This window comes from Rattus norvegicus, chromosome 1 (genome assembly GCF_036323735.1).
Source record: "Rattus norvegicus strain BN/NHsdMcwi chromosome 1, GRCr8, whole genome shotgun sequence".
In the NCBI taxonomy this organism is placed as follows: Eukaryota; Metazoa; Chordata; class Mammalia; order Rodentia; family Muridae; genus Rattus; species Rattus norvegicus.
The window spans coordinates 104,550,741-104,578,384 of record NC_086019.1 but is presented as its reverse complement, the minus strand read 5'-3'; the positions used below and the strand labels follow the sequence as shown (position 1 = coordinate 104,578,384).

At 47.3% G+C, this 27,644-nt stretch overlaps 1 protein-coding gene and 1 non-coding gene across 19 annotated transcripts; both read right to left on the bottom strand.

Moving 5' to 3' along the window:
- Window positions 1–237: 237 nt before the first annotated feature.
- On the bottom strand, window positions 238–27,595 carry Tsks (testis-specific serine kinase substrate). 18 transcript variants are annotated; one of them, XM_006229016.5, is made up of 11 exons: window positions 27,361–27,595; window positions 13,571–13,793; window positions 7,342–7,437; window positions 7,095–7,178; window positions 6,053–6,163; window positions 5,168–5,454; window positions 3,957–4,151; window positions 3,402–3,575; window positions 1,634–1,769; window positions 521–720; window positions 238–417 (listed from the first exon to the last, which is right to left on the bottom strand). In XM_006229016.5, the coding sequence occupies exons 1-11, from the start codon at window positions 27,438–27,440 to the stop codon at window positions 261–263; spliced, it is 1,743 nt and encodes a 580-aa protein (XP_006229078.1). In that variant the 5' UTR covers window positions 27,441–27,595; the 3' UTR covers window positions 238–260. The 18 variants fall into 18 exon arrangements, with proteins under 18 accessions (XP_006229078.1, XP_063140218.1, XP_063140191.1 ...); XM_063284148.1 differs by having other exon boundaries at window positions 553–720; XM_063284121.1 differs by having other exon boundaries at window positions 6,053–6,136.
- Window positions 25,937–26,011, bottom strand: Trnap-agg45 (transfer RNA proline (anticodon AGG) 45). The gene has a single exon. It is a non-coding gene; the product is annotated as a tRNA-Pro (tRNA).
- Window positions 27,596–27,644: the final 49 nt, after the last annotated feature.

The following is a 27,644-nucleotide window of genomic DNA, read 5'->3' as shown; positions in this document are numbered from 1 at the left end:
GCACAGGCTAGCTTGGGGTTTCCTGTGACAGGTGCGTTGACAGGTGCATCCTGGGAGGTGGGAAGTCAGCTCAGAACTTCAAGCCAGCTCAGCAAGTGCTCTACAGTGTGAGCTGTATGCCTTTCCCATTTTGCTTTTAGGACAGGGTGTCACTGTGTAACCCAGATCCCATGGAAATCTTGTTTCAGTGTCCACACCTGATGACTATGCTTTTTGATGCCAACTCAAGAGTCAGAATTCATGCCAGCATGAGAGGCCATTTATTGTTCAGAGCCTGGACCCCCACGTTTAGGGGGAGCCCCTCCAGTGCTTCCTCCCCCCATTGCCCCTGTGGACCCCTCAAGTGGCAGGTGGCTGAGTTGGTCGTGGAGGGAACACATCTTCAAATGCATATAGTCCAAAGTGGCCACCTTCTCCCTGCAATGATGACCAAGTGGGGATCAGTACTGTGGGGGGCCCAGCCGGGGGTAGGGTGGGTGAGAGGCAGGAGGAGGAGCCAGGCCCCATCCAGAGACCTCACCCTCCTCCCATGCCCTCTGCCTCCGTCCTCACTCCGGCTTCATCTTGTCCGTCAGCAGTAGGTTCTTGGCCCGAACGGCTTCGTCTTGGGCCAGCCGAAGGGTGGAGCTCAGGGCCTCTGCCCTGACGTGTTTGGCCAAGGCCTGGCGCTCCAGCTCCTGGGGAGAGGAGTGTAGGCGCCGCTGGGCTTACTGGACTGGGCTGGGGGTGGAGGGGGAGCTGGGTCGCGGAGGGCAAGGGGCAGGGTCCCACGGAGCCCGCATACCACCCAAAGTAACCCATCAGGCCTTGAGTTTGGGAATTAGCCCCGGGGAATTTCACAATTCACTCGTCTCCCCAACTCCATCTGGCAAGAAGCCTGTGAGTGTCCCTAATGCTCTGGCCTGTGTCCCTGCAAGCTGAATCACACCTCAAATACTGTCCCCTGGTGCCTGTGAATTTTCCTATATTGTGTGTATCCCAGCATCCTGTGGTGCCCTTCCACATCCCATAATTCTCAAGAAGACCTGCATCTGTGATGCCAGCATCGGTCACAAGAATGGTGCCTAGTGTTACAATGTTCTAATTCCCACAGTTTACCAGGCTCTCATATGTACTAGTGGGGCTGCAGCTCACTACAGTTCATATCCCATCATCCCTGAGGCCAAAATCCTATCATGCACTAACCTCCATATTCCCCAGTGCACCAAGCCTTGACCTCCCATTCCTGGGCTGCTCAATCCCATCACTGCACAGGCCACTGGCTCTCCGTGTCCCACAATGCATCGGTCCTTACGTTCTAATAACTATAGGACTGTGGTTTATGTGGTACCCCAGTCTAGCATTAAGGGTCCCTCTGAGTCCAGTCACCTCCCTGAAGGGCTACAGAAAATCAGGCCCATGTTCCATGAGCTATAGAATAGACTCTGCCCCCCATGTCCCGTGATATCCCAGACCCAGGATAAAGTGTCACTCCAGGGTGCAGAGTGACTGAGCTATAACCCAAGCTCTGTCTTGGCTGCACACAGGCAAAGCCTGCTGTTCCCATGCTGGCCTCCCCTTCCTGCCATAGGTTCCCCAAACCCTGCAAAACACAAAAGTAACATGGGTCATGGCAACCCATGGTCCCTGGTACCAGAATCTTCTTGTGTAGCCTCTGGCAACTGGGGCAGGCAGGAGCCAGACCCTTCTGCTTCACTTCGTCCACCAGTGGGGTCAGCGCACGTTCCAGCAGCTGCTGTAGGGACTCCGTGGATAACTGCTGCCCCTGGCTGTAAAGAATGGGCGCCAGGTGGATGAGGCCCTGGACTAGGCTCCATCTGGCTGTTTTACTTTTTGTTTTTTTGTTTTTTGTTTTTTTGTGTTTTTTTTGGTTCTTTTTTTCGGAGCTGGGGACCGAACCCAGGGCCTTGTGCTTCCTAGGTAAGCGCTCTACCACTGAGCTAAATCCCCAGCCCCTACTTTTTGTTTTTTGAGACAGGGTCTCTCTACATAGCCCTAGCTGTCCTGGAACTCATGTAGACCAGTCTGAAGTGGAAGTCACAGAGATGTCCTGCCTCTGCCTCCCGACTGCTGGAATTAAAGATGTGAACAAGCCAGGCCTGGCCCTGTTTCTTTAGACACCTCATTAAACACCCTAACAGGCATTAGCCGTGGCATAAGTCAAACCTAACCCTATGTGGTACTGGAAACCCACTTCCGGCTCTTTCCACAACACGTCCAGGTCTCACTTTGCGTGTGTGTATATGTGTGTGGAGATCAAAGGTTGATAATGTCTTGCTCAATTGACTCCAACTTATTTTTAAGGTTTACTTATTAAGAATAGTGTTCTGCCTGCATGTATGCCTGCAGGCCAGAAGAGGGCAGCAGATCTCATTATTGAACCGCTCTGTGGTGGCTTACTCAGGACCTCTGGAAGATTAAGAGCCAGTGCTCTTAATCTCTGAGCCACCTCTCCAGCCTATTTTTTCATCTATGCATACGTGTGTGTGTGTGTGTGTGTGTGTGTGTGTGTGTATGTGCACATGCCTGCAGAGCACAGTAGGATTGGACTCCCCCAGCTCTGGAGTGATAAATGACTGAGTCACCTGATGTGGGTACTAGGACTCTGAAAGTGCAGTGTGGGCTCTTAACCACCTGAGCCATCTCTCCAGGCTTCTGCTTTTCTATTAAGATTTAGTTTATCTTTGTGTACCTGTGAAGGAATGGCACCTGTGTACAGGTGCCGACTGAGGCCAAAAGAAGGCATTGGATCTCCTGGAACTGGAATTACAGGCGGTGGTCAATTAGAGGCGTGCTCAAGCATGTCCAGCCCTACTATTTTTGTTTTTGTTTTCGTTTTCAGATTTATTTGCTTATGTATATGGTTGTTTTGTAGGCCTGCATACCAGAAGAGGTCATTGGATCCCACAGGACTACAATTACAGATATTTGTGAACCACCATTGAACTCAGCACCTCTGGGAAAGCAGTTGGTGCTCGACTCCTCCGGCTACTCTCCAGCCTTCTACCTTACTTTTTAAGGCAGAGTCTAATTTTATAGTACAGGATCTGGAGTTCCTAGAGTCACTAGACTGACCAGTACAGGGATCTCCTGTCTGCTTGCAAGGCAAACACTTTCCTAACTGAGCTACCCCTCTGTGCCCCTGGTATTATGTCACAGAGGACCCAGCCCTCCCACAGTGTGCTGGAAACGCACCAAGTCTCAAATACCAGTGCATCTAATCTTTGCCCTCTACAAGAAGCCAATTTTTACCATGTGGGAAGGGTAGAGAAGATAATCCCACAATGCAACATGGCACTCGTTCTGCAGCCCACGGGAGCCTATCTCTCACAATGACACTGTCGATCAATCCTAAATGTGATCAATCCTAAATGTGGTGCAGTTGTTACCCCTCCCCATACCTGGCACATCGAGGACAGGGACCTTGGGCAGGACGATCCAAGTTCAAGACATGGTCAGGTCCCCTTCGGGAGTTTTGAAGTTGCCGTCCCAGCTCCTCCAGAATCGGTTTTACTGGGCCCAGTGCCTCCAGTTCGCTCCTCAGTGAAGCGACAGACACTGCTGACCTCTCCACCCTGAGGTAGGAGAGCAACCAATGTGGCTAACTTGGAATAGCCAGGACTATTCCAGCACCCGAAAGTCCACCTTTCAAACCTATATACCTGAGGGGCCTGGCTCTGATGAGGATAGAAGCCAGGGCTTCTGCTAGTCAAATGCGCTACTGCTGAACCACACTCATTCCTTACTGGTGGATCTCAACTTCAAAGCCAAGCCCTTAATCCGGAGCAGGGGTGAGGGAGGGGCTCAGTTTGAGCCACACCACCAGCCTCTCACTGGGGAATCTAGGTCACTTAGCCCCCAGCTCAAGCCTCCTTCCTCAAGGATCCACCCTCCGGTTGGTTGCTTCCTCTCTCCCAAGGACCCCGCGCGCCCTCCAGCACCGGCTGAACCCTTACATAGTGCACAGCTCATCTGCTCGTCCTCGCAGCTCCTGCAAACCCCGTGCGGACTGTGCTTGTTCCCGCTGCGCCCGCTCCCATTGGCCCAGAAAGCCATCCAGACGGCCGCCCAGGCCTCCCAGCAACCTTAGGGCCTCCTGCACCGCCCCCTCCTCCTGATGCCACCGAGCTGCCAGCGAGGACACCTCCCTCCTGCGAGGATCAGAAGGGAAGAAAGGGTTGGGTATAGATTTGACTACGCCCCTGTTGACCTAGCCCCAAATAGATCACCGAATTATTTTTCTTTTCTTTCTTTTTCTTTTTTTTAAAGATTTATTTATTATATGAGTACACAGTCGCTGCCTTCAGACACAGCAGATGAGGGTATCGGATCTCATTACAAATGGTTGTAAGCCACCATGTGGTTGCTGGGATTTGAACTCAGGACCTCTGGAAGAACAGTCAGTGCTCTTAACCGCTGAGCCATCTCTCCAGCACCCCTTTTCTTTCCTTTTTGTTTTGTTTTAAAGACAAGGTCTGTTGCCGGGTGGTGGTGGTGCACACCTTTGATCCTAGAACTTGGGGGGCAGAGGCAGGCAGAGCTCTGTGAGTTTGAGGGCTAGCTTGATCTACAGAGTGAGTTCCAGGACATCCAGGGCTGCACAGAGAAACCCTGTCTCAAAAACAAAAAACAAAAAAAACCCAAAAAACAAAAAACACAGTCTTGTCTATTGTAGTCCAGGATGTGCTGATACTCTCTATGTAGACCAGGCTGGCATTGAACTCTGTCTCTCAGTGCTGCGATTAAGGGATTAAAGGCAAGCACCACTCCCCCGCCTCCCACCATTTTCCTTTTTTTTTTTTCCGGAGGAGCTGGGGACCGAACCCAGGGCCTTCCGCTTGCTAGGCAAGCGCTCTACACTGAGCTAAATCCCCAACCCCCCCCTTTTTTTTGTTTGTTTGTTTTTGTTTTTCATTTTCCTTTTCTTGGTGTATTGGATTAGCCCGGTACCACCTATGCTATCACACAATCCTCATCTAGTGGGCTTCTGTGCCCAATCGCTTAGCCCCCTTAAACCCCTCCCACATCAAGCTTTTCCAATTCTCACCCACTACAACCCGACTAGGATACACTCTGTCCCGCCCACCCAGCCTCGAAGCTCCTCCCAACTCCCGCCCTTTGCTCCACCTGGGTCCTGATCCACCCACCTCCTCCAGTCCCCGCCCACCTCAGCTCCTCTAGGCCGCTGGAGACCTTCTGCAACTCCTGCTCGCTCAGCGAGGGTCCCTCCCCTGCGCGGATTGCCATGCCCCAGCCATTGGAGGGCAGGCCTCGCGGCCGCGGGGGTTCCTCCGGGCTACCAGGAGGACCGGAGCAGCCCTGAATGGGAGTAGTAGGGCCTAGGCCATGCCGGGAGAGGCCAGCCTCTAGTTTTTGCTCCAGCTCCTGCAACTCGGCCTCCTGTCTCCGGGGCGTCTCATCCTGCAGTTGCTGCTGGAGGTATCTTAGCTTCTCCTGGGCAAGGGAGGACAATGAGTCAAGGTGATCGGCAACTTACCACCCGCAGCTAACTGCACTCCAGGGATCCCCGAGACTGCAAAGTAGTGTAGAGAGAGGATAGTTGGGAAGTACACTTGAAGTCTAACTGAACTCCTGCTTGTCTTTAGGAGGGGAGATAACATTTACTCTAAACTCTGCTAGCTGTTTCTACTGCTGCAGGCAACCTACCACTCTCGTCTCCTGTCCTGTCTGCCTCAGTCCCTGCCTCTTAGGGATCGCAACAAGTTTTCTCCAAGTTTTGTTGGAAAGTGAGCTAACAAGTCTTCATTCTAGACCCGGCCTACCCAGTCGTTTCAGGCTACACCCTTGACAAACTAAGCTTCCCCAGGCTCACACCCTGGTCACACCCAGCAAGCCCTATTTGGCTCCTCCCCTGGGCCCTCCCCCTTTTGATATCCAACCCCTACAGCCAGGTCCCAAACCCAGCTCAGTTCACTGGAACATCTGCAGCCTTTACACCCCTGTCCTTGTCCACCATAGCTCCTCCAACCCCCAGCCCGAGACTCCACCCAAATTTCTCACTAGCTTGGGACCCCCCTCCATACCCTCGTACCTCCAACAAGGCAGAGTTCTGCTTCAGGACATTGGTTTTGATTTCAGCGTCTTCCACTGAACGGGTCACCTTGCGGCAGTTCTCCTGGGTCAGAACATCAGGGCGGGGGCCCTACCTTCCCATTCCGGTTCTGCCCCCCACCTTCAGCCTCGTTTTTTGCATAGCATCTGCCCTATGTAGGACTCATCCACTTCCCAACCAAGCTTCCTTCCTAGCCAAGCCTGTACTGCACTACCCCGTTGATCATCCCCCTTCTCCTGTGCTCCTTTTGTTTTAAATTTTAAAATTAAAAAAAAATTTTTTTGAAAATGTCTTATGGGCTGGAGAGATGGCTCAGTGGTTAAGAGCACTGACTGCTCTTCCAGAGGTCCTGAGTTCAATTCCCAGCAACCAGATGGTGGCTTACAACCATCTGGGATCCAGTGGGATCTGATGCCCTCTCCTGGTGTGTCTGAAGACAGCTACAGTGTGCTCACATACATGAAATAAATAAAATCTTAAAAAAAAAAAAAAGAAAAGAAAATGTCTTATGATGGTGGCGGTGGCAGCGGCAGCCATGGCAGCGGATGCCTTTAATCCCAGCACTCGGGAGGCAGACTCAGGTGGATCTCTGAGTTTGAGACCAGCCTGGTCTAGAGAGTTAGTTTCAGGACAGCCAGGGTTACACAGAGAAACCCTGTCTTGAAAAAAAATTCGTATATGTATGGTGTTTTGCCTGTGTATATGTATTTAAGTGTATGTGCAATAATGCGTGCAGTGGCCATGAAAGCCAGAAGAGAGTGACTTTTTTTGGTAGCCATGAGAGGGTCTCATGTACCCCGCTTCCAACTCGTTATATATCTGAAAAGAATCTTGAACTTTCAAGTTCTGAAATCAGACGTGTATTCTACCCAACTCAGGCTTAATGCCACACTACGACTGAACCCGAGGTTTTTTGCATGCTAGGCAAGCATTCTACCAACTGAGCCACATCCCAAGCCCTCTGTGGTCTCTGCTTCTCTCATCCCTTTCTCCCCAACCGGTTCCTTCCACAGCGGCTCACCTTCAATTGACTGCAGTACCCCTCCAACTCTTCTGCCTCCTGCCGCCTTCTTTCCAGATTCTCACTCAGCACAGAGCACTCGCTCTTGACCATGGAAGGGAGGCAGGGTTAAAGTTTATACGGGGAGCAGCGTCTTAGCCTCCTGAGGGTTGAGCATGCGCAATGGAGAAAGGTGGCTACAAGCCAGGAACTTAGTTCTGGAGGAAGAGGCCACAGGCAAGGGTATAGGGATCCTCCAGTAGCCTACCTGCAGTGTCTGAACATGCTGATTAACCCGCGTGGTCTTTTCCTTCAAGCTGGTGATGGAGTCTTTGGCACGTACCAATCCACTGTTGACCCCACTCTGGTGAAAAACGGGAGAGTTCAACACCAAGAAAATTCTAGAGGTAGCAGGCTGTGTTTTCAGTTTGGTTTTGTTCTAGATGGGTTTGTGGCTTTGGGCAAAAGGTGGCATCCTCGAATTTAGTCCCTTGTTTTGTAAAGCCAGAAGTAGACTAATATTCCTCACAGTGCGCTGGGACAAGTAAGAGGGGAAGACAGTTTCAAGAAAATGCCTAGATTTTCCCCGTTGGAGGTGAGGGTATGGCTCAATGGTAAAGCCACTCCTTGGAATCCCCCAGTGAGGGGCTGGGGTGTGACTCAACGACAGAGTACTTGCCTGCATGCACAAGACCGTGGGTTCCAGATGCAAATGTGTACCCACAAAATCCCTCCTCCTTTCCTGTCCTCCCACTCTCTGAAGTATAAAGTGACAATCATCTTGGATCATCAGATAGAGACCATGAGATCTGTCTAAGTAGCTGTGGCATAGAGACTCTACCCTCTCTTTAAAAACAAAAACAAGGGCTGGAGAGATGGCTCAAAAGTTAAGAGCAGCAGCAGAGCCCTTCCAGAGGGCTTGAGTTCAATTCCCATCTATGACATGGCTCATAACCATTTATAAAGAGATCTGGTGCCCTCTTCTGGCATGAAGACATACAGGTAGAACACTGTATACTTTAAAAATAAATCTTAAAATAAAAAAAAAAAAGAACCAAACCAAAACTACGATGATAACAAGTTTCTTTGACTGTAAAATGAAAGAAACATATTTTCTTTTGTAATGAAGACATTGTTTTAAGGTCTGTCAGTGGCTAGGCATGTGACACACCTTTAAGGCAGGTCTACATATTGAGCTCCAGGGCCTCCAGACCTTTTTTTAGGGGGTGGTGGTGTTAAGACAGTTTCTTTGTGTAGCCCTGGCTGCCCTGGAACTTGCTCTGTAAACAGACTGGCCTTGAACTCAGATCTGCCTGCCTCTGCCTTCTGAGTGCACACAGCACTACTGCCGAGCTGTGAGAATTTATGGGTGCGGTGGGCCAGGTATGGAGACACACATCTGTTGTCTGGGAGGTTGAGGAATGTTCTGAGGAATGCTGGCTCCCAGGTCGTGAGCATCTGTGTAAGGAGAAGCAGCCTCTATGGCCGAAAGCCTAGGTCTCCACTCAGAAGCCAGAAAGGAGTTGAGTCACCTACCAGGGCAATGTCTTGGGGCATCTTCCAACCCTAGCCAAGCCATCAGAAGAATTCAGCCCTGGCCAAAGCGTTGACTGCACACTGATCCCATCAGACATGTATAGCCTTAATCGTAATAGCGACTGCATGGACCTCTCACTAGAGGCCTACGGTCCTCACAGAAGCAATCGCACCCCATATCCATGGATGTGATTTCTACCGCAACCTCATCCCACCCAAAGGTTAAGTCCTGGATGAAATGCCAACCATATTCTCACCCCATCTGAGGACTATGGCCAGGGACAAAATATTAACCCGCTCTGGCAGAAATGTTGACTGTACCCTGTCATGGCCCTGTGCCACACCTTCCAACTTAGCCATTCCCCGATGGTCTGCGTGAAGTATCAGGACAACTTTCAAAAGCATTAGATCGTATGCAAATGACTTTCTGAACCGGAGACTCAGGAGTCTGCCGTAGGGAGCTCTTTGGGAGACTTAGAACATTTACTCTGGGCCAGCTCATTTTACTTCCCCGGATGACTTTGGGGAGAGCATCACAGCCGGGTGTACCTCAGTTTTCCTTCCTGTGCAATATAGCTGTGACTGGTAGCCACCATCACAAGATGACTGATTCAAATTATGGGAAGGGGTACTTGGGGTCCTTGGAGGAGAGAGGAGAAGGCAGGCAGCTGAAGAGTTACACACAGGTGAGGAAGCCGTGTTCTGCCATGAGCTACCACTGTGCTCTACAGTCCCTGAAGCATGATCCTGCCTGGAGCCTCTCTGTTATCCTTCCCTGAAAGTGGGAGATAAGGCTACATAGCTATGATAGTAAGGGATGGCCATATGGCTGGATCTATAGCCACAGGGTGATCAATATCTCGATTGATAAACCTAGTGACCCATGTAAGCATGGCGGTGGATGCAGGATGATCAGAAGAAGTTCAAGGCAGTCCTCCAATACAGAGTGACTCTGAGGGCTGTAGCCCAGTTGGGAGTGCTCGCCGGACACACACAAAGGGCTGGGTTCCATTCCCAGTCTTGTACAGACCTGGCGTGGTGGTGCACACCTGCGCTCTCAAGGTGGAGGCAGTGTGATTAGGAGTTCAAGGTCATCCTTGGCTACAAAGAGAGTTTGAAGCCAACCTAGGATGCATGAGGCTCTGTCTGAAAAAAAAAAATCAAGGGACACAACACAGCAAGAGTTGGCAATGGTGGTGCATGCCTGTGGCCCCAGCGCTTAGACACTGAGCAAAGAGGACTGTGCATTCCAGGCCAGCTCTATAATGAGATCTCTACCCCAGAGTAAAATAATGAAGATGGCATAGTGTGTCCAGGAGGGACTAAGGAGCCACCACAGAATGGGATAAGTGTGTCAGTGTGGCCTTCACAGGCAACACTGATGGTGACTGCTGTCATTCATCTCGTGACCACCCAAGAGCACCACAGTCTCCGCACAGCATTTCTGTCTCCAGAGAAACTAGGAGTGGACACCGACGGTGACCGGTCACCATGGTCCTCTGGGGCTCTGCTGTCTGTGTCCTTCTGGGTCTTGGTCTCTGCCCTTCTATCTCTCTCTCTATCATATTCTCTCTCTCTCTCTCTCTCTCTCTCTCTCTCTCTCTCTCTCCTCTCCTCTCCTCTCCCCCCCCTCACTTCGAGACTCTGTCTCTTTCCCTCTGCTCTCTGCAGCCCCCTAATGTGATCACAAGTTCCTTGTCAGAGAGGAGGAAGCTGCAGTAAGATGCTTGAGGCCCACACATGCTCACGAAGCTTTCATCCTTAAAGCCTGAAAATCCCACAGCCCAGAGCTGTTTGGAGGTCATCAGTCCTTGGAGGACATGTTCATAGCTCTTCAGGGAGGCATCAGGCTCTAGGCTCACATGAGAACCACTGGAAGGCACTGGGGTGGGGGAGGAGGGAGGTCTGAGTCTATCCCGTGCCTGGTTTCCTATCCAGTACTAGCCCCACTGCTTCTGCCTCCTCTCCCCTGCACATACTGCAGGGAAGTCTCGGGGAAGAAAGGAGTTTTTTTTGGTACTAAACCCAGCAGCCTTCTAATTTAGCCTCTGGGTCTTAACAAACACTCCATAGCCTTTTGACCTTGGGAATGACTCTGCCTTCTATAACCTGGTTAATTTTCTCTTCATCTTTAAACTGGGTCAATATACCAACTCCCTTACAGATGCTCTGATAGGGGGAGGTGACATCACCCAATATAGCACACAAGAGGATAGCAGCAAATGGATTGCTTCTCCTTTCCCTACTGAATCCACAAGGACTCCCTATGGCCCCTTGGGACAATACCCATGCTTTGCAGCCTGTGTGGGCAGTGTCCTGTTCTCCCTCCAGCCCCATCTTTTCCATATACCACAGCCCTGTCCCTTCCTTCCCAGACTCTTTTCAGTCCCTGTGGCTTTGCACATGCTGCTCCTGGTGGTTGCAACACCTTTCCCTGGTTTTCTACAAGGAGAATACATTATTTCAGCTTCAAGATTCAGCCTGTGTTCTCTTTTCTGCAAAGCCACATTGACAACTCTTCTTCAGGGTGTCCAGTGTCTTTTACTGTCCCCAACAGTGCAGATTATCACCCCAACCCTCTGTATGACTCCCTAAGCTGCTCTGTGACCTTGCTTGTGCTACTTAATCTCTCTGGGCCTCCAGAGCTTCATCAACAGAGAAATGAGGCTCAATACTGACAGAAATAACTATTCCTGCTGACAGTATTTGGGGCTGTGGGCTGGCTGCCACACCCAGGCTCAGGCACGAATGAATAGACTTCCCCTTCCTTCTAAGGATAGCCTCTGGAGATGGGCCTAGCTTTCTGTCTTGGAATCTGCTATTTCCTACGGCCTATGTCTTCATTAAATTGTTTCTCACAGTGGGACATGTTCTCTGCTCTCCAAGACTCACAGACTACGATTGAATCTCTAGCAGATTCTGCTTTAGATTTATTTCCTTAAGATGTAGCCAAGGCTGGCCTCCAAGTTGCAGCCTGGTTTTGCCTTCCAAATGCTGGGATTCAGGGTTTGAGACACTATGGCTGTCATTTATATATTTCCCTCATTTATTTAACGTCTCAGCACTTAGATGCCAGGGCCTGTGTGAGGAGGTCAGAGGACACCTCGCAGGAGCTGGTTCTCTCTAACATGTGGGCTTCTAGGACTGAACGCAGGTTGTCAGGCTTGGAAGCACCCACTGAATCATCACACTGACCTGTATGCAGTGTTTAACATCTCAAACAATGACATCATCCTGTCCTGGTCACCTTCACAAGATGACCTCCCAATTTCCCAGCTCAGGCCTTCTTGTGCCCCATCTCCAGGCAAGATAGGCTGAGGCTTGTGAACCTTAGATAGCTCAAGATAGACCTGTTCAGTAAGGCAGAAGCCACAGAAAGCAGATCTGAGGTGATGAGATGACCTACTGGTTGAATATGACCTGAGTTTGATCCCAGACCCATTCAATGAAGGGGAGCTTCACTAAGTTGCCCTCTGGTCTCATTTGTGTATAGCATAACATGTGCCCCACCTCACACAGAAACATAAATGTAACTTTAAAAAAAAAAAAAAGAAAAAGAAAAGGCCTAGTGGCTAAGAGCATTGGCTGATTTTGCAGAAGACGAGGTTTGGTTCCCAGAATCCACTTAGCAACTCAAAATCATCTGTATCTCCAGTTTCAGGAGGATCTGACACCCTCTTCTGGTCTCCCTGGGCAACACACACACACACACACACACAGGTTGGTGGTGGTGCATGCCTTTAAACCCAGCACTTGAGAGGCAGAGGCATACAATTTCTGTGAGTTCAAGGTCAACTGATCTACAGAATGAGTTATAAGACAGCCAAGGCTACACGGAGAACTCCTGTCTTAAAAAACCAGGAGGGGGCGGGCAGAAAAGCTGACTCAGCAGGTAAAGGGTGAAACACCTTGCCTCAAGACAGAGTTCTGACCTTGGGTTCCACATCATGGAAGGAAAGAATCTACTGGTACAAGCTATCCTCTGATCTCCACAAATGCATAGAGCCAATTCAGAAGTCAGAAAAAAAAACCTTTCTTAGCAACCTTCAGAGATATAACCTGAGAGACCCCAGAATGGACTGTATGGCTGATGCTGGAACATTTCATTGGGATTCTCCCTTGGTAAGGCAATACTCACACTTGAGTGGATCTTGTTTTCCCTTTGAGCACCCCTCCTCCTAACTGGCATAATTAAAGTCTATATTAAATGTTTCTAATGAAACCTCTGGCTCTGCCACATAAACCCACTAGTTCTGTTCTGTTTTGTTTTTTTGTTTTGTTTTGTTTTGTTTTCTACACAGAAGCCTCAAACCTCAGTTTGGCCTGAGTCAGGCCCCTGGGAGACCAAGAAAATACCTCAGTCTGGGTGTGGTGGTACATGTCTTTAATTCTAGCGAGAGGCAGGAGGATTTCTGTGAGTTCCAGGCCTGTCTGGTCAACATATAGAGTTGCAGACCAGCCAGAGTTACATAATAAGATCTTCTCCCCAAAACAAAGTCAACAGCAAAGATAATGCTTCGAGCAGCTGAGGTGACAGTGTGGAGTTGTCTCTTCCCTACCCCTGACATCTCAGGCTTTCAAGGGAATAGTTATCAAAAGCTGGGTGTATGGATTCAGGCCTCTCATCCATCCCAGCTACTTGGAAGGCTGAGGCAGGAGGCCTGCAAATTCAAGGCCAGACTGGACTAAGAAGTGAGACCCCGTCTAAAGAGTAAATAAATGACAAGGTTTGTGTGACTCAATGGGGCCAGTGTATTCTCTCTTGCGTTGTTCAGAATGAAACCCAGAGCACTTGCTAGCCAAATGCTCAACTGCTGAGCTGTACCCCTACTCCCAGGAGACATTTCCTGATATGGTTATTAAAGCCTGTCTTCAGGTTGCAGTGACTGTAACTGCTCCTAAACTAGATTGGACCTCCATCGAGTAGACCGTGGCCCACCACCCTCATATCATCTGCTCACCAGTAGTTCTGTGATGTCAGGGTCCTCTGGAGCCCAGGGTGTTGTAGGGGAAGCAGGTGGCCCTGGCAGTGCCAGTGGACCACTGTCCTCTGTGGTCGAGTCTGTACCGGAGGAGTCGGGCTCCATGGCAGCCAGGTTGAGCAAGGACACGTTGGTGCAGGCTGAGGACCGCTTGAGGTTCAGGCACCAGTGCATCGGCTCGTGGGACATCCGGGGCTCCACCCTGCAGATGATCCAGGAGACAGTGGGGACATGGAGGTGGGGGGTCCAGAGGGTGGGCCTTATGCTCTCAACAACACAGCACCTGCACCTCTGATGCCATTGACCTCCTGCTTCCTTGATTTCTTCAATCTACCATTTCCCTGCTGTCTTTCAGCCCCGCCCCCGACCCATGCTCGCTTCCTTCATCTCTTTTCCCGACTCTCCCCTCAACCCACTACCTTCTTCCCCTACGGCCTCTGTAATGTCCTCTTCCTCGTCCCTCTTTGCCCTCAGCATCCGTGCTTTGCTGGGCACTAGACTTATCATCAACAGGGTGCAGGAAACCCACCCATGGAAGGACACGGCCTTCTTTTTCTTTGTTATCCCCTTGGCAGGGCTGGTCACCCCCCCGGGAGCTTCGGGGACCAGCTGGGCGCGGCTCTCCACCCCCGCAGGTGGGTCCCCCGCTTCGTGGATCTCTTTGGATTGCCAGATTGTCTTCACCACCACGCTTGCCATGGCGCGGGGGGGCCTGCTCCCAGGGGGAGACTCACCATCTACTCTGCCCGCCCCCCCCTGGTGCTCAGGGTCTCTAGCTCCTGGCCTGGGTCACAAAGGGCCTAACCACTGGGTCACAGAGAGGGGTATGGGAGAGAACAGATCCTGGCTCGGCTCTCCCCTGTAGACCTCAGTGGACTCTTCCAGCCCTGGCTTTGATTGTACAGCTCCCTCGATCCAGCCTAGAGCACACAGTGGACTGGGCCTTTTTTGGTTCTCCAGCGCGCCCCCCCCCCCTTTTTTTTTTTTTTTTTTGCTTTTCTTTCTTTCTTTCTTTTTAAAGATTTATTCATTTATTATATATAAGTACACTGTAGCTGTGTTCAGATACACCAGAAGAGGGCATCGGATCTCTTTACAGATGGTTGTGAGCCACCATGTGGTTGCTGGGAATTGAACTCAGGACCTCTGGAAGAGTAGTCGGGTGCTCTTAACCACTGAGCCATCTCTCCAGCCCTTGGCTTTTCAAGTGTGTAGCCCTGACTGTCCTGAGTGCTGGATTAAAGGTGCGCAAAAAAAAAAAAAAAAAAAAAAAAAGAATCCAGGGGGCTGGAAGGATGGCTTAGCAGTTAAGAACACTGATTGTTGATACAGAAAATGTGGTACATCTACACAATGGAATACTACTCAGCTATGAAAAACAATGACTTTATGAAATTCATAGGCAAATGGATGGAACTGGAAAATATCATCCTGAGTGAGGTAACTCAATCACAGAAAAACACACATGGTATGCACTCATTGATAAGTGGATATTAGCCCAAATGCTCAATTTAACCTAGATGCACAGAACACATGAAACTCAATAAGGATGACCAAAATGCGGATGCTTCACTCCTTCTTTAAAAGGGGAACAAGAATACCCTTGGGAGGGAATAGGGAGGCAAAGATTAAAACAGAGGCAGAAGGAACACCCATTCAGAGCCTGCCCCACATGTGGTCCATACATATACAGCCACCAAACTAGATAAGATGGATGAAGCAAAGAAGTGCAGGCTGACAGGAGCCGGATGTAGATCTCTCCTGAGAGACACAGCCAGAATACAGCAAACACAGAGGCGAATGCCAGCAGCAAACCACTGAACTGAGAACAGGACCCCCGTTGAAGGAATCAGAGAAAGAACTGGAAGAGCTTGAAGGGGCTTGAGACCCCATATGAACAACAATGCCAAGCAACCAGAGCTTCCAGGGACTAAGCCACTACCTAAAGTCTATACATGGACTGACCCTGGACTCTGACCACATAGGTAGTTGGTCCTGCCAAGACTGAACCCCCAGTGAATGTGATTGTTGGGAGGAGGGCGGTAATAGGGGGAGGATGGGGAGGGGAACACCCATATAGAAGGGGAGGGGAAGGGGTTGGGGGATGTTTGCATGGAAACGGGGAAAGGTAATAACAATTGAAATGTAATTAAGGGGCTGGAGAGATGGCTCAGCGGTTAAGAGCACCCGACTGCTCTTCCAGAGGTCATGAGTTCAATTCCCAGCAACCACATGGTGGCTCACAACCATCTGTAAAGAGATCCGATGCCCTCTTCTGGTGTGTCTGAAGACAGCTACAGTGTACTTATATATAATAAATAAATAAATCTTTAAAAAAAAAAAAGAAATGTAATTAAGAAGTAACCAATTTAATAAAGATGGAGAAAAAACAAACAAACAAAAAAACTGATTGGTTTTCCAGAGGTCCTGAATTCAATTCCCAGCAACCACATGGTGGCTCACAACCATCTGTAATGGGATCTGACCCCCCTCTTCTGGTGTGTTTGAAGACAGTGACAGTGTACTCATATACATAAGATATCTTTAAACGAAAAGAAAAGAATCCAGGGTGCTGTAGCATTGGGTCAGTGTCTTAGGAGTACTTGCTGCTGCTAAACATCTATAACTCCAATCACAGAGTATTGGGACCCTGGTGACCTCCTCTGGCCCCTGAGAGCATCAAGCACACAAGGTGGTGTACAGACAGATGTGCAAGCAAAATACTCATATATATATGTGAAACAAAAATAATGAAATCTCAAAGAAAATTTGCTGGGTGATGGTGGTGCATGCCTTTAATCCCTCAGAGACAGAAGCAGGTAGATCTCCCAGTTCAAGGTCAGCCTGGTCTGTGGAGTGAGTTGGAAGAGTGAGTTCCAGGATAGCCAGAGCTACACAGAGTATAATCCTGTCTCAAAAACCCAGAAAACGGGCTGGAGACATGGCTCAGTGGTTAAGAGCACTGACTGCTCTTCCAGAGGACCTGAGTTCAATTCCCAGCAACCACATGGTGGCTCACAACCATCTGTAATGGTCTGCCCTCTTCTGGTGTATCTGAAGACAGCTAGTGTGTACTCAAATAAATAAAAATTTAAAAAAAATTAAAAAAAAAAACCAGAAAACCCAATAAACAAATAACAAAAACAGATAATGTAAGAGTGGGGGAGAGAATGAGTATCTAGGGCTGGGAGATTGCTCAGTGTGTAAAGGTGCTTGCCACCAAGCCTGACATCTCAATCCCCCCTGGACCCACATCTCAAAAAGAAAAGCTACACATTGTGATGTTTGAATTTCCAGCACTAGAAAGGTACAGACAGGCAGATCCCTGGGGTTTACTGGCCAAATCAGGGAGCTTCAGGTCACGAGAGACTCCATCTCAAAAACAAAAACAAAAACAAAACAAAAACCAAACAAACAACCAAACAACAACAACAAAACCCTGAAGAGGTGGACAGTGACTGAGGAATGTATTCTGACCTCTACACATGCCCACACACATGCATGTACACCCATGTAAACATGTAAACACAGATGAATATTGGTATCTTACGCCAATCAGGAAGATCAAGAGTTTAAGGTTGGTTCTGGCCACACAGCAAGTCTGGGACCAGTCTGGGAAGATGGAGGCAGGAAGACCATGAGTTTAGAGCCATCCTCAGCTACATTAGAGTTTGAGGCCAACCTGAAGGTCATGGAACAGTTTTTGAGATGGTATTTGAGTATGCAGGATTAAATAAAATGTATAGATGGTCCTCGTGATATGTAGCTTTTAATTTAATTATTTTTATGCATGGGTGTTTTTCCTGCATGTACATCTGTTGATAGCATGTGTGCCAAGTGCCTGGTGAGGCCAGAGGAAGGTGTCAGCTCCCTGGGATTGGAGTTGCAGATAGGTGTTAGCTGCTGTGTGGGTGCTGGAATCAAACCCCAGTTCTCTGGAAAGGTAGTCAGTGCTCTTAACAATGGAAACATCTCTCCAGGCAGTTTGCTTGGTTTTTAAGACACTCTCACTGTGTAGTCCTGGTTGGTCTCAGATTCACAGAGATATGCCTGTGTGCTCATATAAATGAAATAAATAATCTTTATACAGTATACTCATAAAATAAAGGAATATCCAGTCCTTCCTCCTGTGCTGTTTCCTTCTTTGAAATCAAGTGTCCCATTCTGCCTAGCCTCAGGTCTGGCTGCCACTCAGCTATCTTTTGCTACTTTGTGGGTTCTTCTTTCTTCTCCCCTTCCCACCCCTTTTCTATTCTTTCAACCACCTAACACTAGAGAAGAGGGAAAGGAAAGAGATCTCTGAATAAAGGGTAGGAAAGAGGTAACAATATCGTTAGACTATTTCCTGCTGATTAGGGGTATTCCTTAGGGGCAAGTTTGATTTTTGCCTTCAGGATATCTAACTCTTTCTTCTTGTTGTTTCTTCTATGTACACAACAACTTAACAAACCATGACCACCAACAGCCAACCAACAACTCACTTTGCCTCTCAGGGACCTAGCATTGATACACACTCTAGCCCCCAATCCCCACCCCAGAATTCCAGACATCATGCAATGGAAAAAAAATATCTGCAGCTGGCAAAATCACTCCCCTGCTACAGCACAAGGCAAATCATAATCAGCTGCTGGGGACAGTCTGAAGCAGCACCATGTCCCAAACCTGGGATTAAAACAAAAGCATGTTTGATTTTTTTATATATACTGTCACTGTCTTCAGACATAGTAGAAGAGGGCATCAGATCTCATTACAGATGGTTGTGAGCCACCATGTGGTTGCTGGGAATTGAACTCAGGACCTCTAGAAGAGCAATCAGTGCTCTTAATCACTGAGCCACCTCTCCAGCCCACAAAAGCATATTCTTTTAATTCTTTTTTTTAAAACTTATTCACTTTATATCCAGCTCACTGCTCTGCTCCAAGTCACCCCTTCCCACAATCCTGTGGGTTTTTGGTTTTGTTTTTTAAGAAACCAAAATTGCAAAATCCTCATTACACTAGGTAGGCCCTAGCCTTGAGGTCTCTTTATAAGCCAACAGAATCTACTCTTTGGGAAGTTCATGGATGGGGTTGGAAACAGGGTTTCTCTGTGTAGCCCTGCCTGACCTGGAACTCTAACTCTGCCTCTGCCTCTGCCTCTGCCTCTGCCTCTGCCTCTGCCTCTGCCTCTGCCTCTGCCTCTGCCTCTGCCTCTGCCTCTGCCCCTGCCCCTGCCCCTGCCCCTGCCCCTGCCCCTGCCCCTGCCCCTGCCCCTGCCCCTGCCCCTGCCTCTGCCCCTGCCTCTGCCTCTGCCTCTGCCTCAGGGGTGCTGGGATTAATGACATGCACCAACACCACCTGGCCTAAGAAATAATTCTTATTGTAAAGTTGACAGATGCTTTGCTACTTTGCAAGGGAATTGCAGTGTAGCCATCCCAATAGCTTCATTATGAGAATTGTCGTGTGAAAACCCCTTCCTAATGTTTTACTCTGCTTAAATGTATAAGAAGACTACACTCTAAGGTCAGTCCCTAGATGGCATGAGGCAGAGCCAGCAAAGATGGTACTATCTTTAGTCTCATTCTCCACCTTACCAATTGATTATCTCTCTAGTGGCCATGAAACTTGTGTGTGTCAGGGTGTCTCTGAAAGTCATCCTCAGAATTAGTATTATAATGCTGATTGCAGGGATTCATTGACTCATCTCTGTTGATTAACAGTAGGGTTGTCCAATCAAAGTATAATGAGAGGCACTTGTGTAACTTCTATCTATACCTGCCAGGCACCATGAGGTCCTGTCCCAGCCATTGGAAGATATTAGCACACTGTACCATCCAAAGGAACCACTCTACATACTGGTGCACCTCCCAGATGGGGGGGGTTACAGGAAATAGCTGGAGAGGTTCTCAAGCCTGGGAAATGACCTAGACTCAAAATTCCAAGACAGCTAGGACAGGGCTGTCTTCCCAGCTACTCAGGAAATTGTAGTAGGAGGATTGCAATGAGTTTGAGTCCATTCTAGGCTATGTAGTGAGATCTTTTCTCCAAATAAACTGGCCATCAAGATGGCTTAGTGGGTATGCAGGTGCTTGCTGTCAAGAGTGATCACCTGTGTTTGACTCCAACCACAACCTAGAGAGTAGAAGAAGAGAAGCAGTTCTTACTAGTTATTCTCTGGCCTCCATACTGTGGATGGTCACATACATGTATTAAATATATTTTTAAAGAATTATTTGTTTTTGGGTTCGGTCCCCAGCTCCGAAAAAAAAGAACCAAAAAAAAAAAAAAAGAATTATTTGTTTTATATATGTTAGTGCACTGTCTCTGTCTTCAGACACTCCAGAAGAGGTCATGGGATCCCATTCCAGATGGCTGTGAGCCACCATGTGGTTGCTGGGAATTGAACTCAGAATCTCTGGAAGAGAAGTCAGTGCTCTTAACTGCTGAGCCATCTCGCTAGCCCCTGATTTTTTTTTTCAAGAGATCAGCAAAACGTTTATTGTGGCTGCTACTGCTGGGATATCCTCTACTTTGTTCCCAGAGAGGATTATCCTGTTTTTGTTTGTTTTGTTCATTTCTCTTTTTCTTCTTTAAAAGGTTGGGAGAATGGCTGTGCAACTGGAAAAATTGCAGGTGGGAAGGGAGGGGGCTGAGAAACAAAAAAAATAGCTGAAATGGGAAAACAAAAGGTGTAGTTTTGCATTCTTTTTTCTGAAGTTGTTGCAGAATTGGCTGCACCTGAAAAAACTGCTGGTGGAAGAGGAAGTGCTGGAGAGGTGAGGAGCACTGGGAAAAGGGAGAACAAAAAGGCTCAGTCCCAGTGACTGAGCAAGAGACTGGGAGTTCTCCAAGGAGGAAAGAGGAAAAGAACCTGGGTTCAAGGGCCGTAGGATCAGAGAGAAGCTGAAAAGGCTGGAGGACAAGCTGATGAAACAGCCAATTTAGAGAGAAAGGGTTAATCTCAAACCAACCCCAGGGGTTAAGAGATGACTTTCTGTTTCCTCAGTAGCATTTGCCTGTGAATGCTGTGGAGAAAGGTAATGATGTCCTAAAGAAATAATAGGTCTAAGGCAACTTAAAGGGGTCATGATTTTATATGGGATGCACTCTCCTTATGTGAAACAAATTCTAAATAACTGGGCCACTCAAAATAAATCATTCCGTAAGGCTGGAATGGTTTGATGAAAGCTGTACTAGAGGCCGGTCTGCAGTTGCAATGGTTAAAGTCGGGGGGAAAGAGCTGTGAATATTGGACAGTAAAATAGAGGGGAATGAATGTAGCAGAAGACCAGTTGCTGGGTGACTGTTATCAATGTTATAAAACAACCACTGGGGTTTGTGGCTCTTTGTCCGCAGGGATAGTAGGGATGGTCTTGGGAAGGAGTAAATTGACTTCCCAAGGATGCATTGTGCATCCAGGAATTATAGATGAAGACTTCAAAGGAGAAATCAATATTAGTGCCTATGTAAAAAGAGGGGTGGATGCACTTAACCTAGGTGATAGGACTGCTTAGCTGCCATTGTTTCCCTACATCAAAAGCAAAGCTATTCCTGTGGGAAGAACAAAAGGGTTTGAAAGTCCTAGAAAATGTGTGTTCTGGAAAACAATAGTTAATGATCAGAGGCCAAAATTGAAATTGCAAGTAAATGATATTGAAATAGAAGGTTTGGTGGACACGGGAGCTGGTGTAACTATCGTTCACAAAAGTTTGTTTTTAAAAGATTTACTTCATGTATGTGAGTACACTGTCGCTGTCTTCAGACACACCAGAAGAGGGCATTGGATCTCACTACAGATGGTTGTGAGCCACCATGTGGTTGCTGAGAATTGAACTCAGGACCTCTGGAAGAACAACCTGTGCTCTTAACCACTGAGCCATCTCTCTAGCCCCTTTATAAAGCTTTGTGTAAAAGTCTTTATACCCAGTTTCTAGGAATTTGAAAGCTATCTGAGGTAAAACAAAGCATGAGGCAGGCTAAATGTGTGGGACTGAAAGGTCAAATCAAAAAGTTAGGACTTTATGTGGCTGACATATCCACAAGTTTATGGGGAAGGGATCTTTTACAATAGTGAGGTGCTTAGATTAACATTGCTGCAATACCAGGGACAGCCTATGATGAAATAAGGGGTGAAATGGTAGATGCTCCTTAGAAAAGTATTGATATATGTCATCAAAAGCAAAGCTTGTGCCAATTGTCCAAACACAGGGCATAACCGAGATTGAGTTTCCAAATTTATAACGGAGGTGATGCTAAAGCACTAAGGACCCTACTCTTTTTTTGCTGGGGACTGAACCCAGGGCCTTGTGCTTGCTAGGCAAGCGCTCTACCACTGAGCTAAATCCCCAACCCCAGGACTCTACTCTTAAAACGGTTGACTGACAGGCCTGAGTGGCTAGACCAGTGGTCCTTAACTAAGGAAAAATATAGGCACTTGAACAATTAGTACAAGAGGAGCTAGAGGCTCAACATACAGAAGAGTCTATCAACCCATGGCATTCTCCTGCATTTACTATAAAAAAAGAAACCATGAAAATGGATACTGTTAAGAGATTGAAAAGCAGTGAATAGAGTAATCCAACCAATGGGTCCGTTACTGCCTGGTATTCCTTTACCTTCCTTATTACCTAAGTCATGGCCTATTTATTTAAAAAATTGTTTTTTTTTTTTTACTATCTTCCTGCAAGTGCAGGATAGAGAAAGGTTTCTTTCCCAGTACCTACCCATCATAATTCTCCAGCTATAAAAAGATAAGATATCAGTGGAAAGTTCTTCCATAAGGGATGTTACACGGTCCAACTCGATATCAATAGTTTATGCGACAACTACTGGAAATAACTTGCAGGCAATTCCCTCAATCCATTATTTATCACTACATGGATAATATTTTGTTGGTTGATTATGTTGCAGATACTTTCAAGAAAATAGTTAAGGAAGCAAAGAATTCTGCCCTGCTGGGGGTTACAGATTACTCCTGAAAAGCTACAGAGGGGAGAGTCTATTAACTATTGGGGTTATAAAATATATATCATATCGGAGTTGGGGATTTAGCTCAGTGGTAGAGCGCTTGAGCTCAGTGGTAGAGCGCTTGCCTAGGAAGTGCAAGGCCCTGGGTTCGGTCCCCAGCTCCGAAAAAAAAAAGTTAACGAGGTATCAATTGGCTGCAGCCTATCATTGGATTAACTACTCTAGAGTTAAGTAATTTGTTTCAAATGTTACAAGGAGATTCAGACTTAAAGGAAGATGCTTAGCAGCTGAAGCAGAGAGAGTTAATTCTAGTAGAACATAGACCACAGAGATGTTTATGTGGTTATTTTATCTTCAACTCATTTTCCTAAGGGACTCATTATGCAAAGAGAAGATTTTATTAATGAATGGATTTTCCTAGCACACAAAGTAAAAATTAAACATTTACACAGAAAAAGTTTCTGGTTTAATCATAAAGGGTAGAACAAGGGCTGGAGAGATGGCTCAGTGGTTAAGAACCCCGACTGCTCTTCTAGAGGTCCTGAGTTCAGTTCCCAGCAACCACATGGTGGCTCACAACCATCTGTAAGGAGATCTGATGCCCTCTTCTGGTGTGTCTGAAGACAGCTACAGTGTACTTATATATAATAAATAAATAAATCTTAAAAAAAAAATAAAGGGTAGAACAAGACTGTCAATTGTTGGGACCAGACCTGGCAGAAATTGTAGTACCTTATACTAATTCTAAGATTACATGATTATGGATAATCAATGAAAATTGGCAAAGAGTTGTAGCAATTACTGGGAGAAATTATAGCAAACATAATAAAAGCAAGCTTTTTCAGTTTTATAAAAAGAGCTAATTGTATTCTCCCATGTATCATAAGAAAAACACTAGTTCCTGAAGCCACCTACATTCTGTACTAATGCAAAAAAACTTCAGTTCAAAAACTTATGGCATTATTGGGTTTTCTGAAGCCTCTTAGTATAGTTACTCTTACTATGCAGAAAGAGTTCCTCTGCATATGCTGAGTTTATTCTTGATAATTCAGAATTCACCTTGCTATGTATACAGCTGTAGCAGGCAGTCAGAAACAGAAATGATCCATTACCTATCATTCATATTCAGTCTCATAATGCTGGCCAGGGCCCCGAGCACAAGGAGGTGAAGAGATTGACCAATTACTAGTAGGAAATGTATTAGAGGCTCAAATTTGTATGTAAACCACCATGCTAACAGTAAAAAGGTTTAAAGAAAAAAATGTATATCACTTAGCAACAAGCCAAGGAAATGATAAGAAAATGTCTTTTTTGTATAACTGAACTCCATCGCCTGCTGGAAGTAACCCAGGGTACCAAAAGGAATGAAGCCTGGCAGATGGCTGAGCTTTTCAGAATTTGGAAAACCAAAGTTTGTGTTAACTGCAGAATGGAAAGTTTTGCTTTGAGGATGCAGATTTGTTTATATCTCCACAGGAATTGAAAAGCGGTGGATACCAACAAAACCGACAAAAACTAGAACTAAAGCAGGAGAGAGGGTTCCTGAAAACCTTGGCCACTGCTCTGAAAAGCACTCATTTAATTCAAAATGTCTCTGTTTACAAAGTTACCTGTTACACATAGCCTATTTCACAGATTAAAACAGAAAGGGAGAAATGTAGTGAGAATTTTGGAACTTTGATTTCTTTAAAAAACACAGAAATATAAGAATATTTTTTGTTTTAATCCCAGGTGTGGATTATGGGGCTGCTTCAGATTGTCCACAGCAGCTGACTATGATTTGTCTCATGCTGTTTCTGTGAATGCAAGATGTATGGAATTCTGGGGACTTTTCACAGGGTATATAAATGCTACGGTCCTGAGAGGTAGTGAGTGGGTGGTTGGGTGGTTGGTGGTGGTGGTGGTGGTGGTGGTCATGGTGGTGGTGGTGTGGGGGTTTGAGTCGTTGGTGGTGGTAGTTGTTGTTAGTCATGGTTAAGCAGTCCTGCACAAAGAAGAAATATGATGAAGTTAGATATCCTGGAGGTGAAGATCAAATTTGCCCCAAGGAACTTGACACCCCCTCTCCAATCCCTGACTTTATTTAGGAATCTCTTTCCCTCCCTCTCTATCCTTTTCTCTAATCTTGTGGGCAGAAAAGTGGTGGAGAAGAGTATAAGAAAGAAGAACCTACAGATTAGCCAGACAGCTGTACCCTAGTGGAAGGAGCTGTGATAATCGTAAGGATAAGATTCCTACCTTGGAAGATGCAAGGTACATGGGGTCTCTTTCACAGGGATGTATTCTAGCCACTCACAGATACAGCTCAAGATGCTGGGGAGACTCAGGTAGCGGTGGCTCCTAATACAGGATCACCAGGTTTTCTGACTACATCCAGGTAGCCAGAAATCATTCCTTCCCTTTTGTTGAAGAAAACGGGTCTGGTTTCTCCAAAGCTTCCACTAAGCTGTGTTTCCCACAGATGACACTGTGGGTTTGGCAGAAGGCAGTCTGAGTTCCTCCCCAATATTGCTGCATTTAGGAAAGCCTTTACTTTAGGTCTGGACTCAAAAATAAACCTTTGAGGGCTGGAGAGACAGTGCCTCGGTGGTTAAGAGCACTGACTGTTCCTCCAGAGGTCTTGGGTTCAATTCCCAGCAAACACATGGTGGCTCACAACCATCTGTAATAAGATCTGATGCCCTCTTCTGGTGTGACTGACAACTTCAGTGTACTTATGTACATAAAATAAGTCTTTTTTTTTCGGAGCTGGGGACCGAACCCAGGGCCTTGCACTTGCTAGGCAAGCGCTCTACCACTGAGCTAAATCCCCAACTCCTAAAATAAGTCTTTAAAAAAGAAAAAAGGGGCTGGGGATTTAGCTCAGTGGTAGAGCGCTTACCTAGGAAGCGCAAGGCCCTGGGTTCGGTCCCCAGCTCCAAAAAAAAAAAAAAAAAAAAAAGCGTAAAAAAAAAGAAAAAAAAAACCCAAAATCCTGTGACCTGGGCATAGTAGCATACACCATTAATCCTAATACTATGGAGTCAGAGGTGAGAGGCTCTCTGTGATTACAGTCCAGTCTGGTGTACATAGTGTGTCTCTGTCTGAAAATAAGCAATCTAAGAACAACAGTCACACAAACAGTCTGGACATGTGGGGGAACACTGAGGTTCCTGTCTACTTGTGAGGGACCTGGAATAAAAGGCCTTTCTTTTTACCTAGAACTCAGTAACTCCTCTTGTCCATACCATGCTGCATGAGCAGAGAATGGGAAGAGATGTTTTTCTAGGCTAAGTAGAGACAGGTTTTGTGTATATTCTTGCTATATTTTATGTCTCCTTTTCACATCCCTCCATGGACGATTAATTCAAACATCACTGGTAATCTGTATCCTTATGTATTTTTTTTTTTTGGTTCTTTTTTTTGGAGCTGGGGATCGAACCCAGGGCCTTGCGCTTCCTAGGCAAGCGCTCTACCACTGAGCTAAATCCCCAAACCCAATCCTTACGTATTTTATGGATGTCTCTAAACTCTCCAGGAAATAGACGTCTGATTTTGTGATTTTTTTTTTTCAGTGCTCAGGACTGAACCCAGCCTTTGGATGTATTAGGTAAGTATTCTTCCACTGAAGCAGGCCCCAGCCCCTCACTGGGAGATTGTAGGCAGAGGCTCTACTTCTAAGTCACATGTACCCCAATCCCTCACTGGGGGATTAAAGGTTAGTTACATCCTTAACCTTTTCTGTTTTTGACAGACACTTTCTATGTAGTTGTGGTTATCCTGGAACTCTCTACTTAGACCAGGCTGGCCTCAAACTCACAAAACTGCCTTCTTTTTTTTTTTTTTTTTTTTTTTTCTTTTTTTCGGAGCTGGGGACCGAACCCAGGGCTTTGCGCTTGCTAGGCAAGTGCTCTACCACTGAGCTAAATCCCCAATCCCAGAAAACTGCCTTCTATTGACAAGGATTCAGTGTTGCCCCCTTCCTAGGTCCCAGGTCACACCTTCTAGACCCATTCTGCGGGTGTCAAATTAGAAAAGACTGTCTGGGGTGCCATTTTGTTAATGGGGACAATAGACATGGACCCTTCCAAGTCCCTTTGCCCCAAATTTCTCAATAGCTGTTGCATTGGCGGTCATTGGCGGTCTGGGGGCTTTGCCTTCCCTGCAACCAGTGAACCAAAGAACCTAGGGAGTTGGAGGCCAAACAAACTGACCTAGTCCTCAGCTGTGGCTTTAACTGGCTTTTTCCTGGGTGGTTCTCCAGAACTGATGGAGAAGCAATTTTGATCTTATGACCATTATATGCAGATTGTCTTGGGTACTGGGATTTAGGGAGGAAAGAAGAGCAACCTATAATGAAGGATGTTTAAAAAACCAAAATCGTAATCCCACAATTTTCCATTTTTGAGTTGTGTAGTCTCGGGTAAGCCATTCGATCTCTTTTGACCTTAGTGTTTACGGTAACAAGCCTTGACTGGCAGTCCCTCCTCTCATGGATAATAGATTTCTAGAGAAGTCAAATTTCCAGGTGTTGTTTTTAGGGAAGGAAGAGGGAAGAGGCATGCTCCTGAAGCTGAGGCGCAGGCGTGGAGACGGACTGTGAAGAGGGAAGCGCCTGCGTAGTGGACACCTCACAGTCTACTGCCTCACCCAGCCCCTCTCTGCAGCAGGGAATTGCAGGCATCGCTCCACCTATCGCAGCTCAGCTGACTGACAGGCCTTCTTTCTCCTTCCTTCTCTACGGGTCGTCGCCTTTTTGCCCGCCCCCCACAACCGCCCCTTCGAGGGCGGAAGTATGACGCTTCCGGCGAGTCGCCAGAGCCTTGCGGAGTGCGATTTCCTCACCCATTGGTCTTCTTTTCCTGAAGTTCCGCCTCCGTCAGACTCTTACATCCCTCCCTCCTGGCGCGGAGCTGATGGTCCATCCAATTAGCGTTGGTTTCAGCCGTTTAGGGGGCGGTTCCAGAGTGTGTCATCGAACTCCGCCTGTCTCTAGGGCAACGCCCCCTGCCTCCCTGCTCCGAACGGAAATAGCCCAGTACTGCACCAATCATCGCCATGTATCTTTACTATTCAGCCAATCAAAGAGAGAGGAGGGCGGGCATTCTATTGTGAGCGGCAGGGCTTTC